This window comes from Propithecus coquereli, unplaced genomic scaffold (assembly GCF_000956105.1).
Source record: "Propithecus coquereli isolate 6110/MARCELLA unplaced genomic scaffold, Pcoq_1.0 Scaffold242, whole genome shotgun sequence".
Classification (NCBI taxonomy): domain Eukaryota; kingdom Metazoa; phylum Chordata; class Mammalia; order Primates; family Indriidae; genus Propithecus; species Propithecus coquereli.
The window spans coordinates 304,417-318,368 of record NW_012147975.1 but is presented as its reverse complement, the minus strand read 5'-3'; the positions used below and the strand labels follow the sequence as shown (position 1 = coordinate 318,368).

Here is a 13,952-nt window from a genome sequence, read left to right as displayed (position 1 = left end):
CTGAGGCTCAGTGGCTGAGGCCACACAGCCAGCCGAACTGAGATCTGTCTGGCTCGGAAGGGTGCTCCTCTCTCACCATGTCACGCTGCCTGGGCACCTGCCTGTTATTCCTCTTCATCGTCCTGAACCAGAGCCTTCCTTGGAACCTGCCTTGCCTGTGTTTACAGTCACTGGGAAGAGACCCACCTAACCCTCCGAGCCCGAGGGGAAAGGGCACGCCCACACTTCTACTACCATGGCAGCGTGGGCCAGGCAGAGGGACAGATGTGAGCAGGGATCTGACCCCAGCCCATCTGGCTGTCCAGACGAAGGGCCCGCCCCTGGCCTTCCAAGCTGCATTACTTTCCTCCCAAAGCAGTGTCCGAATGTGCAGAGAGCACTGTTAGATTGGCTTAGGGTGGGGACCCGAAGAGTACGTATAGGATATAATACTTAGATACTGATCATAAAGCCTGTGAAACAGAAGCCTGGAATCCCGAGGCTGTAAATCGAACAGACAGCTGCGCGGACGTTCCTGTCCCGCCGAGAAGGACAAAGTTACTGCCGCCCTCCCCTATCTCTGCAGGTGCTGCTCACTCCCCCCAGAGAAACCCTCTATAGAACCCAAGGCTTTCCCCACCCTCGTGGTGGACGCTCTTTTGGCCTCCACCCATCTGCACCCAGATGCTCAAAATAAACAGCATTTTGCTACCCATGAGGCTTCGTGTGTCTCCCTCTCGGCTCCAGACCTGACAAGCACGAGGAGCTTGGTTGACTCCCACTGTCTTACCATCCAAGCCCTGTCCAGAGCTGCCGTCTCCCTGAGCACGTGTTCTAGCAGCCTCCCACACTGCTGTGGTCCTGAGAAACCGCGTAGCGTTCTCAAGAAGACAAAAGCCCATACACATGTGGTTATTAAGCTTGTTTCCTTTTTATCTTGTCATAGATCTCATAATTGTTAGAGTTTCAGGTGTTTATTTTAATCTTGCCAATCCTTCCACTTTTCTGAGCCCTTTGTTGTCAGAGAAGACAGCTCCTTTAGACTTCAGACGTTCTCTACGCTTTTCTTAGACTCCAGGGTGTCTGAATTATTATTTTTCACAAAATTAGTTCCTTGCTTTTGCAATGTTTTTTCCAGTCTTGGTTCTGTGGACATGAGACCAAACAATGGAACAAAACCACGCTATTGGTGAGATGGCCAAAGTGCACCTCCTCCCAGAGCTCCCCGTGACTGGTTCTAGGATCCCCTGTGTCTGCTTGTCGGGGCGCGGGGTGTATGGACCCGTATACTCACTCCCTGACAGGTCCTCTCTCCAAGGGCAAAGCAAACAAACCACATCCCAAACCAACCATAGGATCTAGGCACAGCCCATCATTCGAATAAGCCCCAATCTTTATGTTGCAGTCACCCCAAAACCCAGCAGGACTCTTCTTTTTCACCTTGTTTGCTGTAGAGATGAAAGCAAACAGGATAAACAGCTTGCCAGTGCTTATTTCTTCTGTTCTGGTGTCTGATAAACCCAGTTAAACAAATGTCTCGTCCTGGGATCCATTTTGTCTACTCTCTTGCAAACGTCCCTCACTCTCTGTTTTCCTAGTGGGCAACATTGCTTCCCTCTGGATGCTGCCTCGCTGGCCATCTTCAGGGTGCAATGTGTGTTCTCTCTGTCTGTGTCCTCAGCTGCCCTGGCTGCACAGAGAGAACTGTCTCTCCCCTCCACCAGCAGCAGCCAGAGGTCATCTGGGCCCCTGGAGTCTGGGCTGGGGACCTGAGTGTAGGTCTCCACGTGACAACCATCCTTAACCTTGTGCATCTCATTTTCATTCACTTGAGTATTTTTTTGCCTGAGTAATAGCGCTAAATATACTCGTTTCCAGCGCTTGCTAAACGCACGGGGGCAGGGTGGGGAGAGTTGCCACCGCTAGGGACATGCTAACTTGGGGAAAGCTTATTATCTCCATGCAGTGAAAGAACTCTGTGGAAGACAGCAAGGAGGTATCGCAAACTCATCACGAAGGAACACACTTTCCCCCCACATAGTAAAGGAAGGGAGGCTTTTGATGTCTTTTCTGGAAACAGATATCCCCTGGGGCATCCATGTTACATTGAACTTTGGGGCATCTTTCCAACCGTTTCAGACCTTCTGGTGGCAAGACTGGCTCTTAAAGATGCTAAGTTGTCTAACATATATTATACATACTAGAAAGGAAGCTAGGTCCCCATGAGGATGTGAAGTCTCTATGCTGGCAGGTCCCTGTCACTCGCGGGAGTGACGTGCAGGTGAGGAGGGAGGTCAAAGGGCCCCTGCACATCTGCAGAGCTCATCCGACTCTGCTCCCACATGGAGCCTCTGTAATCCTGTGCATGTTGAGGGTTAAATGCAAATCCTTGCATTTCTGCCCTTTGAGCCCTACGTCTACCTAACCCTAGTGGGGAGTTCAAAAGTGGGCCGTGAGCTTTCATGCCAGTGCCAGACCAGTGACCCTCTTCCCCAAGGGGTGACCAGTGGATGAGGTCATCTGTCCTCTGAAGTCTCCCGAGGCTTCCTCCTGCACAGAAAGACTTGGTGCCCAGAAGTGGCCCCGGACCCCTTTGCCTAATGGAAGCCAGTTTCCTGCATCTTATTTCCTAAACCATCTCACACTTGCCCTTTTTCTGAATGAAGCTCAAAGCCCCAGCTTTGGTTTCTATTAGGTTAAACCCCAGATCTGCCACTTCCCAGCTGTGTGACCGTGAAGAAGTTGCTTTGCTCTCTCTTTGTCCTCATCTGTAAGTGGAGGACAACCCCTATCTCACTAGTTTCTGGGAAGATTAAGGGAGATCATTTTTGTGAAAAAGGCTGAACAACCCTAGTCTGTAGGGAGCTCTCGATACACTTGTTCCTTTGCTGCTCTTTCATGCTTTCTCCCTTCGTCCTGGAGGCCACTCTGCGTTGGAGGAGACTCTAGCAAACAGGCCCGACCATTCAAGCAAATGGAGTTTCAGGGGCACATTATGTATTAATAGTAAACCGATATTATGGGATATTTTTAAATACCCCATACTTCCCTTGTGCACGAGAAGCAGGAAAGAGTGTGATTGCTGCTGCACCTACGAAAGGATTTTTCTCAACACCATTTCGCTTCCTGTCTCTGGCTTGTCACTTTACGTCGTAAATATTAAGGAACTTCAATTGATAGATCTAGAAACTGAGGAACCGTTAATGCTTGAGGTTTGCCTTGAAAAGGCAACAGACTTTAACTAGATCCCTTTAAACGCATGTCAGCCTGAACGTTTGCAGTGGAAGAATACTTCTGAACTCCTTATTCAGTAAGAATGACAGATACCTAGGTATTTGGGGGATTTTTTTTGTTTGTTTTTTTGTTTTCTCATGAGAACTGGCTCAGGACAAAGTCTTTGTTTTTTTTTCCAATTCAAAGTGCAAGAGTCTCAGGGAAAGGGATATATTCTGACAACTTAGGTAAGCTGCTTTGTTGACTAGAAGAATATCCCTGAGGAACCCGGCACTGCAGTTTGACCGTGACTATGATAAGACCCAGGTCTCTCTGAGAAGGAGCAGCAGCAAGGCAACCTGCTAATTAGCCGTTCAGCTTGAAATGAGATCACAGCTCAAACCGCAGGGTCAGGTGGACAGGAGCCCCAGGGCCGTGGCCTGAATGAGCTGACCCAGCATCGTCGTCGAGAGCCTTTGCTGGGCTCAGGCGAAGTCTCGGAGTCACAGGCCAGGAGATGCCTCTTCAGCAAGGGCTTCGCCACGAAAGGTTGGAGAGAACCATCCCTCGGTGGTGACGATGATTAAATGACCCAGCTCTTTGCACCCAGTTCATTTCCCATTTACTTGCAAGAAGCTTTTCTGAGCCCAGGTAGTCAGAGAGGACTCAGCAACCTGCTGAGGGACAGGATCCGGGTCCCTACGGGTTCATTCAATCTAGAAAATGCTGCCTCTGTCTGCTTGGTCCTCAGGTGCGAGCGGGTGAGCAGGTCACAGGAAGGGAGGGGGGAGCCAGGACTTCCCTTCCTCTTGTCCATGCTGCTCATCTCTTGTGAGATTCAGAAGTCCCAGCTCGCAGGGTATTTTTAAATCCTGTGATTTCACAGGAACCTTGGAACGACTAGCTGGCAAAATCCAAAGTTCACCTCCTGCAGTCTTTCCTACACTTGGCTCTATTCTTGGTGTCTCTTAAGTGTTTATTCATGCCTCGCTTGCTTAAAGAATACAGTATCTGCATAATAAACGGAACATGAGGGCCAAATCCTTCTCCTCCGGTGTGACTCCGGCAGCGCAGCGTCAGGCCTGTGGGATTTCACGGGAGGTGATATCTCTGCAAAACCTGCAGAGGCCCGGCCGTATCTGCCCTGCTTCTGGTAGGAATTTTCCAAGGTACAATGGCCTCGTCCTCCATGCCTGGTCCCGACTTCAGTACTAAGCAGGTCTCCTCTCATGGAGGGCACCCCATTCACTGTCACCTCCAAGGGAGGCAGTTCCACCTGCGCTGGCCTGCTAAGCCCTCCCAGGCCTCCCTCCATGAAGCAGCACTGAGGGCTGCGGCAGAGGATGGGACTGGCCAGGGCAGAGTCAGGCCGAGGCCCCTCGGGCAGCACCGTGCATCTAGGACGTCTCTCTCCCTGCTCGGCTCAGCTTCCTGGCGTCGAGAAGTGTCCTGTTCTTCCGTCCCAGGGTCAGGCAGACATGGAATCCTGGAGGAAGATTAAACAGAGACGGGCCGGGTTCCCCCACCGTGCAGGGCTCCCCTCTGGAGAGAGGCGCCAGGCGTGGGAGGGTGCTGCGAGGGGGAGGGGTGGTGCTACAGCGCGCAGGCGGCCTCCACGCTGAGCCATGCCACTCTGATCCCTGCCTTGCTTCACATTCCAGAAAATCATGAAACGGCTCATAAAAAGATACGTCCTGAAGGCCCAGGTGGACAGAGAAAACGACGAAGTCAATGAAGGTATGTGACTGGTCACCGCTGACGTAGTGACCCAAAACAGCGTGAGCTCTGTGGGTCAGAAGTCGGACAGGGGTCTCACAGGGCTGGGGCAAGGTGCTGTCAGGGCTCTGTGCTCCCTTCTGGGGGCTCCAGGGGAGAAGGGGTTCCTGGATCATTCAGATGTCGGCAGAACACATATCCACGGGGCACGGGCCTGGCTCCGTCTCCTTGCCGGCCACAGCTGGGCTGGTGCACTCCAGCCGGGGGGCGCCCTCCGGTCCGGGCAGACGCTCCCCCATCACAGAGCAGCCCGCATGCTGCCACCTCTCTTGTCTTCTGCCATCCCATCCCTCTGACCCACTCCTCTGCCTTCCTCCTCCACTCTTAAGTACTCATGCGTCTACATTGGTTCTGCCGGGATAATCCAGAACAATCTCCCTATTTGAAGGTCAGTTGATGAGCAACCTTGATTCCATTTGTCACCTTAGTTCCCATTTGCTGAGTAACATTGCCACATTCAGAGGCAGGATGTGGACATCTCGGGGGTGAGGGACATGATTCTGCCTCCCGCAGCCATGGTGGCCGTGACTGGACCTCATGTCCCTTGGGTTCGGGATGGTTCAGGATTGCAGTGCCCGTCCTTCTCTAGTGGGCGCACATGCAGAGCGAGGAGACTACACCCCACTTTCAGAGTCGCTCAGCTCTGCGTGGCCCCATGCCTCCTGAGGTCTAGGCTCTCAGAATCTGACACCAGCCATGTTTCTCAAAGTATCCCCACCTCCAAACCAGCTGCTAAAACTGCAGATCCCAGACCCCGCCCAGACCCCGCCCAGACCTCAGGCATCGGCATCTCTGGGAGGCGCTGGGGGGCCAGCACCGAGTGACTCTGACGCACACCGAAGTCTGCAAACTACATTATTTTCACTGTTTGGGTTATTTTCCAGTCTATTTTAAGCAGCTACTCTTCAGTGAAAAGCAAATTACATTATACTAGGCAATTAACCTTCGCAAGACACCTAGGATAAGTATTTGCCACCAAGAAACAGCCTCATCCGTGAATGAAGGCTCTAGGGCTCCCCTGCTCTTGGGCCCCAGGGGCTACCCAAGGAGCCTGGCCATTGAGTGACCTCCGCTCCGTCCTGGGGCGCCCAGCGTGCAGCCTGCAGCTCGACCGTGACAGAATTGCCACCTGGGCTGACGCTGTTTAGGGGCTGAGCAGTGGCCCATCTACCCACCCCTACTTGTGGGTCTCAAACATGTAACTGCCAGGTGTCACGCCAGCCAGCCTCCAGCAGTGTGTCACCGTGATTGACGGAAATATCATCTAGTATGGAAGGTGGGGCGACCCAGGTGTCACGCCACTTAAATCACACCGTGAAACGAGGGCTCAGTGAAGCCCCTGATGCAAGGCAGATGGCAGGTGCATGCACTTGTCAAAACAGATCCAAGCTGCCCTTAAGCCCTGCACTTCACGTGTGTAAGCCATACCTGAAAACCAGATCTGACCGATGTGTCCGCAGGCAGCAGACGCCCCATGAGTCAAGTCCGGTATCTGTAGTATCAGGAAAGATCTTTTGACTCTCTCTTGTGGCTAATAAAATGATTCCCACAGCCCAGACCCCCTGGACTTTCTAACCACATGGTTCACTGTGGAAATAAAGAGCCAAAGTCCCCGCTTGGTGGTCACTTACTGTGGAGGCGGCAGGCATTGTCGCAGCTTGCACGAACGAGGTGGTGCTTCTTGCGTGGGCTGAGTGGACCCTACTTGGGCCGTTGGCTCAGCCGTGGGAGGCCGGCCTGCTCCGTGCTGCATCCACCATGCTGAGCCATCTCTGCGGGCTCTTGGGAGTTTCTCTCCTCTACAAACAACAACAGAACAAAACTGAGAGCATCGTGCAAATAGATGTTCCAGTTAATGAGGGTGTTGCTCAGAGTCTTGAAATCTGCCTTTAATGACTCCGAGACCAACATCCTAACAATGATTATATGAAACAGGTGCTAGACACAATTCACAGCCCTGATCCTCACTCCTCCCTCGAACACTTAAGGGAAAGGCTTTTCAGGAATGGCAAGAGAAAGGCTTTACATGGATGCATGTGTCCGTCGGTGGTGTGGAGCTGGGCGGTTGTCGGGTTAAAACAGAGCCCCCATCGCCTCACCTCCATCCCTGGTGGGCGAGACTCGGGCCCGGGGTCCTGCGGGAAGGATGTACACCCCACATGCACGGGACCAGCCCCTGGCTTCCGCCTGCTCGTGCTCAGCAAACTCTCATCCGTCCTGCAGGTGAGCTGAAGGAAATCAAGCAAGACATCTCCAGCCTGCGCTACGAGCTCCTCGAAGAGAAGTCTCAAGCTACCGGTGAGCTGGCGGACCTGATCCAGCAGCTCAGTGAGAAGTTCGGAAAGAACTTAAACAAAGACCACTTGAGGGTGAACAAGGGCAAAGACATTTAGCAGCCCGCGTTGGCATCTGTGACTTCTACCAGCATTCCACGGCCAGGTCGGGTGCCCTGGCCCCCAGCCCGGTGGGGAGGGGTCCCCAGCCCACTCCTCGAGGACATGAAGGGGATCTACTGGCTCAGTCTCTCGCGGCATGGCTGACGTCTCCAGCCCAGCGCCGCCTGGACCCAGACTTGCCGTGAATCCGGGCTGTTGGGTAAGAAAGGCTACCATGGGAGGAGGGGAGGAAGTGCCCCCCGAAACGTGTGAGACCTTTGGTCCAGCCACAGTGAAATCTGTCCCTGCTGCCAGAGCAGGAAAGCCATCTTGGGTGCACACGCGTGCCCTCCCACCACACGCGGGACCGCAGCTCGGGCCGTGTCCTGGGAAGACAGACCACCTCATCCACCAGCCCCTCCTCAATCCCTCCCCGCCACCCACACACATCCAGACAGAACCGGGAGGTGACCTGCGATCTATTCTTAAGTGCCAGATGAGAACACAGATAGCCTAATAGCAAAACAGTTCTATTTGTTTATATAAAAAAAGTCTAAAAATCCTAAATCAAAAACTGTACTGTAGGTAGCACTGTTTAGAGAACAACGACAAAATCCAAATGATGTATTTTTACCTTTATTAAGATTATCTTGTATTTACTATTTTTACCTAAATGGAAAGAAATAAAATTACCTCATGATAGCCTGGGAGGCTCTGTGGATGTGCCGCCGAGGTTGTCCTGCACCCTGTCTGGAGGTGGCCTTGGGAACCCACGGCCCAGGGATGCTGTGGGAGGGAAAAGGTACCAAGCCCCGGGGAGCCCTGTGGCCGGGCCCCCCAAGAAGATGGCTTTGGCCTTCACCTCCAAGCCCCTCCTCCTACCGCCAGACCTAGTGACCCAGCCTCACCAAGCTCAGGAAGGAGGCGAAGCCTATGGAGAAGGAAGTGGGGCGTTTCCTCCCCCGACTCTGGAGCTTTCCTCCTGTCCGTGGGAGGGGTGGGGGGCAGCAGTGGGGCCTAAGTGTGAGTGGGGAGAACGGCCACCAGAGGGCGCCCAGTCCCAAACAATGCCCGCTCCGATGTCCCTGGATTCCAGAAACCCCCCTGGGCCCAGGGAAATGCTGGCAGCACTGGGCGGATGTGTGCAGCACCTACCGCGTCCCAGGCACTGCGCTCGGGGCTGTGCATGCATCGGTCCCCTGAGTCCTCACGCTATGAGGAGGGTGAGGGTTACAAATTCAACTGCGCCACAGATGTCCTGGAAGGGGGAAAAAATAATTATATGTCGGTATTTGTGTGTGTACAGAGAGGGGCTTGTGCTTCGTGATGTGCAATATCTCTTCAGGGGCAAACGTTTTTTACTTCACTCAGCTGTAAGCAAACAGCAGAGCAAGGGAGGTGATAAATGTAAGCGAGGCCGGTGCCAGCGGCAAGGGGTGGGGCGGGGCTACGGCGAACCGGTTTTGTGTACGGCGGTTTTGTGCCCGCCAAAGCAGGCCACGGGCGCTTAGCCCGGCCAACGGTTGCCGTAGCGAACACAGGCCCAGTTTGGCCTCCCAATTTCTGAAAAAAGAAAAAGTCAACATTTGTTGGGCCCCTGGCAGCCAAAATAGGTGGCAGGAGATGAGCTGTGGCTCCACACCTGGGCCTCCCCAGGAGTGTCCCACCACCGAGTGCTCCAGCAAGACAGAAATTGCGGCGCCCAGCGGGGACCTGGGCAGAGGGTGCTTTACAGACACAAGCTCTGGTCCAGGAGTTTTTTACCTGGAGTCCGGGGGGAGGGGGGCCATAGGTGGGTCTTAAAGGACCTAAGAGTCCTGAGGGGCCCTTCAGGTGTGCACCTGTCTTTGTGACGGGGCCTCGTTCTGGAGAGGATGCCTGCAGCTCTTCTCAAATGCCCGTCCGCGACCCCCAGGCCTGCAGATGACAAATGACTTCATTCAGCAGATAGTCACCGAGCCCCTTGCCAAGCACTGGGGATGAGCCATATGTGTCCAACGGGCTCCTTCTGGAGCTTGGACTCGGAGAAGGGAGGCCGAAGTGCTCTGTAGGAAGAGCAATTGATTTGTCCAGGCGACAAATTGCCACACTCTGGAAGATTGCCTTTCAGATTGCCCACTTATCTTCATCAGAATGCTAATAAACGCTTGTGAGATGCATTATTCAATTTCCCTACCTGCCTTTTCCTATCAAACCTAAGGCTCGAATCTGCTCCTTACAGAGATAAAGGAAAACCAGTCCCACTAAATAATTAAAAACTGGAAAAGAAATTAGTGCCATCCATTATGTTTTCAATGCCACATGTGGGAGGTGAAGGTGGTCCAGGCGTAGATTCGTGGCTGCCGGGTGGCCGAGGGGAAGGGCGGGCAGGCCCCTTCTTTGGTGGACTGTGGGAGAGGCCGGGAGCTGAGGGCCGCAGAGCTGGCCTGGAGCAGGGCGAGAGCCCAGTGATTTTCCGGGCACTGACAATGCCCCGCACTTGCTCCATCTCCTGGGCCTGTGCCTAATCAGCCAGGCAGGGGGAGCAGCACTGGGAGAAGCCCAGCAGGAGGGAGAGGAACAGAACCTGAAGGGGCTCAAGGAAGAGCAGGGGAGAGGAGGGCCCAGGCCCTCTCTGGAAAGTTCACAGACAATCCTCGAGACGTGCACACTTCCCAAGGCACTGCCTGTCCTCAGCAGCTTCAGTGTGTGCATTTGGCGTCTGTCTCCACGCATCCTTGGGAGGCTCCGTGAGGGGTCGGCCTGTTTCATGCACAGGGCCGAGGAGTGGCCACTCAGTGACTTACTTCTGGGCCCTTCCAGGGTTGTTCCTTCAGCCAGCACCATCGGGCCCTGGAAACCTCAGTGAGTGTGCAGAAGACACAAGCCATTCCCTGCCACCCCTCGGCCCGTTTCCCTTCTAGCTGCGGCCAAGGAGGAGGCCCAGCCGCCTTTCACCCAACACGGCACGCTCTGTCCGCTGCGCGTGCAACGCGGGAGTGGCAGCCCCCGTCCAGGCCTCTTGGGTAACCGGTAGTTAAGCAGCAAGTTCTCCAGTGACTTGTCACCTCCAATGGCTCCTAATAGGACTCAACACATCACAGTGACACTCCCAGGCAAAAACCCCCAATTAGCCCCAGCGCTGCTCCTAAAGGATGCGTGCTCTCACACTCGAGAAAGCACGGCGCCGCCTCTGCCCGCCGAAGATTATCTCCCTCCCTCCCAGCAAGGTCCAAAGACCAAACGTCGCAGCAGGATTCCTGGCGCAGGCCCAACTCTGAGAAGGCTCCTCGAGCAGCAGCAGGCCTGGGAGGCTGTAACCAGACATCTTCACCAGGGGGCAGGGACATCTTGTCCCGCTCAGGACCCCTCGGCATCTGGTGACAAATAAGCTGCCATTAATGTGCACGTAAAATCAGCGTTTGAGGGCCCCGGCGCTGGCAGGCGCATCCGCCGAGGCAGGCAGGCACGCGGGACGCCTCCGTGCCGTTTATCCCAGCTCTGCCTGCACCCTTCAAAGGGCGAAACACTAGAGGGAAGGAACTCCAGGAGACACACATGGACGCCAATCAGCTGACGCTGGTTAACCAGGCAGCAAAGCGACTTCCGACCCAGGCACAGCCAGGAAGGAGCTGGGTGACCCAACCTCAGGCCGGTCCTGGGAGCGGAGGCCACATGGGCCGGGTGGCACCATAGAAACACCTGCCAGTTTGGGGCCTGGGATTGCTCCTTTGCTTCCTCAATGCCGTCAAGCAGCTGGGACACCCGGGCCCTTTGCTTCAGGGGAGGGATGACACAGAAAGCAGGAAAAAACAAAAGTGTTCCAGGCCCTGGCTTCCCAAGGCCTGGGGCTTTAGAAAACAGAGGGATGAGGGAAGAATCCAAAGTTTGAGAGGAACAGCAGCTGAGGAGCGTGGGCCCTCCCCGCCGAGACTGGGAAGGGGTGGCGGCCAGGTCGGGGAGCAGAGTGGTCGGGGCGCTGGCAGCGAGGGCCGGACCCCAGTGGGGACGGCAACGAGGCGGGGCCAGGCCAGGTCAGCCTCTCGCACTGTCGGCCTTGGCTGGAGTGAGCAGGGACAGCCCAGCCACTCCCCTGCACCTGGAAGGGAGGGGAGGGAGAGGGAAGGAGGCTCCCCCACACCGAGGCAGGGCCAAGTGTCCTCTCCTTAGACGAAGTTGAAAAAGTCCTGATTGCATGTCCTCAGAGTGTCTGAGTCAGAAATAACTGGGCCAAGCAGAGCCGGCTGTGCGGCTGCCCGGAGGCCCACGTGTCTCATGGTGGCTGACGTGCCGCGCCCGGGTCATCCGCCCCCACTCCACCCCACGGACACAGCACACCGGGAAAGAGAAGACGAAAGAACGAAACTCAGTGTGCCACATAAAGCTTTAACAAGACACTTTCAGGTGTCTGAGGGCAGATCCAGACCTCACTTCTCACTACCTGTGCCACTGCCCCCAAGGCCCAGCGACGGGACAGATCCAGGGATAAAGCAGGGCGGCGGCAGGCGCGGAGGCCAGGGGAGGGCAGAGGAGCTGGGAGGGGCGCAGAGCATGTGGGCTGTGTACTGGCTGCGACCCCCCTTTGGGCGGTAACACAGCTTACCTACCGCCCGCGCGGCCAACCGGCGCCCAGGTCCTCCGACATCGACGGCAGGCCCAGCAGGGCCAGTGGCAGTCTTGCCTTGAGTTGTGCGTATGTGCGGCCACCGGGAAGAGAAGCCCTTTCTCAGCAGGGTTGCTGGACAGGAGAACGTGGACGTGGGTCACCAGTAGACCCTGCCTGCCACGTGGGGAGGGGCTGTCTCCCAGTCAAGCCAAAGAGAGATAAGGAGAGAGAAGAGAGGTCAGGAGAGAGGAGGGGCAGAAGAAGAAACAAAGAGAAGGGGATGGGGGCGACTCTGGCCCCGGGCGGGGTCCACACCTGACGCCCACCTCCTGCCGTTCCTCCTTACATCCAGCCTCTTCCCGAAGCCTTCTCAGCTTCACCGGCAAATAAATCCCATTTCCCTGTAAGCTAATTTGCACTGGGTTTTTTCACTGCCTGCTCAGGGCCTTGATGAACACAGCAATGGTGCTGTGACTTCCTTCCCCTCCCCCTTCCCTTGGGGCTGGCTTTGAGCCTCTCTGGTTAGGAGCGAGGGCCAGAAGCTGCTGGGACTGTTTTTGTGGAGATTCTGGACACGCAGTGAGGGCCAGAGGCTGGCGAAACTGTCCCCGAGAGGACCCTCAGGCCGTGGGGCACAGCAGGGCTGCTCTGGGTCACAGGCCTGCACGCACCCCAGGCCTGGGGAAAAGAGTCTGCCCGCTCTGTCCGGGCTCCGGCTTTGGAAAGACCCAGAGCTGGCTTGTTGGGCATTTCCGTGAGGGACAGTGGCCCCAGCGAGGCACCTCTCGCCACTTACGTAGGCAGCAGGTAGGGGAGAGGCCAGGGGGAGGCAGAGCAGAGGGACAAGGCAGCCGGCATGGTGACCACAGCTCTCACCTCGTTCGTGGGGTCGCCCCTTGGAAATAACGGTAGACACCAAGGATGACCAGCTCCCGGCTGGGGAGGTCGTGCTACAAGCAGGAAACACGGAGCCTCCGTTGCCAGGTACAGGCTGCCGAAGTGGACTATTCGGTGACATAAACACAACTCAGCCTCAGAGCTGGGACCTCTGCTGCTTTCCAGGAGCGTAGATCACCGAGAGCAGCGTGGGTCCCCGCGGCCGTGCGACTGACTCAGAGGGTTTTTGGACTGGCGACGCCAGGCGGGAGCAGTGACTGCCCCAGACCTGAGCAGAGTCAGCCACCGAGAGAGGAAGTGACTCTTTGGATCCTCTCGATGCTAGAACAGAACCCCAGGGTTTCCCACGCAGCGCAAATGAATCACAGAACGAGCACTCCAGCAAGACAGAGCTGCTGGGGCTGCCTCGATCTGCAGCACTGACCCCGATGCCGCCATCGCTGGGGCCCTGCTGAGAGGGAACATTCTTTCTGAGAGCCCAGGCTGGTTCCCAGACACAGCGTCATGTAAAGACGCTCACGGCATTATCACCGTCTGTCACCGGCAGCGGGAATAGAAGGTGCGTTCTGTGCTTCAGCAAACGCCGTGGGGGTGTCATCTCATGATATATTCCCCTTCGAAGACACACAGATGTTTTTGCTGTGTGCTGGGACTTCTGAGCCTACTGTCCCCAAGCTCCAGCTCGGAAGTGGATGGTTTCCATCACACTAGGCTGCAGGGAAGGACGGTATAGATCAGTATTCCAGTCACTCTGGACAGAGTTTCAGTTTTTCTCCCAGAGGGTAGAAATACTATTTTCCTGATCCTTAGAGATCCTCCAGTCCGCCTTCCCCTCCCCGCCCCCCCCCCCCGCCCACCCGGCATTCACAGGATATGAAAGATTCAGCCCGAGGTAAAACAGGGGACACTTTCTGGAATAGGGAGCAAATGGTTCTAGACAAGAGCACGATTGTGCGAGGAAACCGAGGGACCTGTCATGCCCCACACAGCCTGTGTACGCGCCCACCCACACAGCCCGGCTCAGACACCGGGTGACTCTAGAGAGACTGCGAGTGTGCCTGAGCTCGCCCGCGGGGCTGCTGGTCTCTGGTGCTCCATCACATGGGCAGCGACAGGAGGGGGGTCTG

The 13,952-nt window shown here is 55.7% G+C and overlaps 1 protein-coding gene across 3 annotated transcripts in view; it reads left to right on the top strand.

The window, feature by feature from the left end:
* TRPC7 (transient receptor potential cation channel, subfamily C, member 7) overlaps window positions 1–7,879 on the top strand; it is a 144,875-nt gene extending 136,996 nt beyond the window's left edge. For all 3 annotated transcript variants that reach the window (XM_012646340.1, XM_012646339.1, XM_012646338.1), the window contains 2 exons: window positions 4,854–4,929; window positions 7,192–7,879. In XM_012646340.1, the coding sequence (XP_012501794.1) occupies window positions 4,854–4,929; window positions 7,192–7,361 (246 nt within the window). In that variant the 3' untranslated portion in view covers window positions 7,362–7,879. The remainder of the gene's footprint in view (window positions 1–4,853; window positions 4,930–7,191) is intronic.
* Window positions 7,880–13,952: the final 6,073 nt, after the last annotated feature.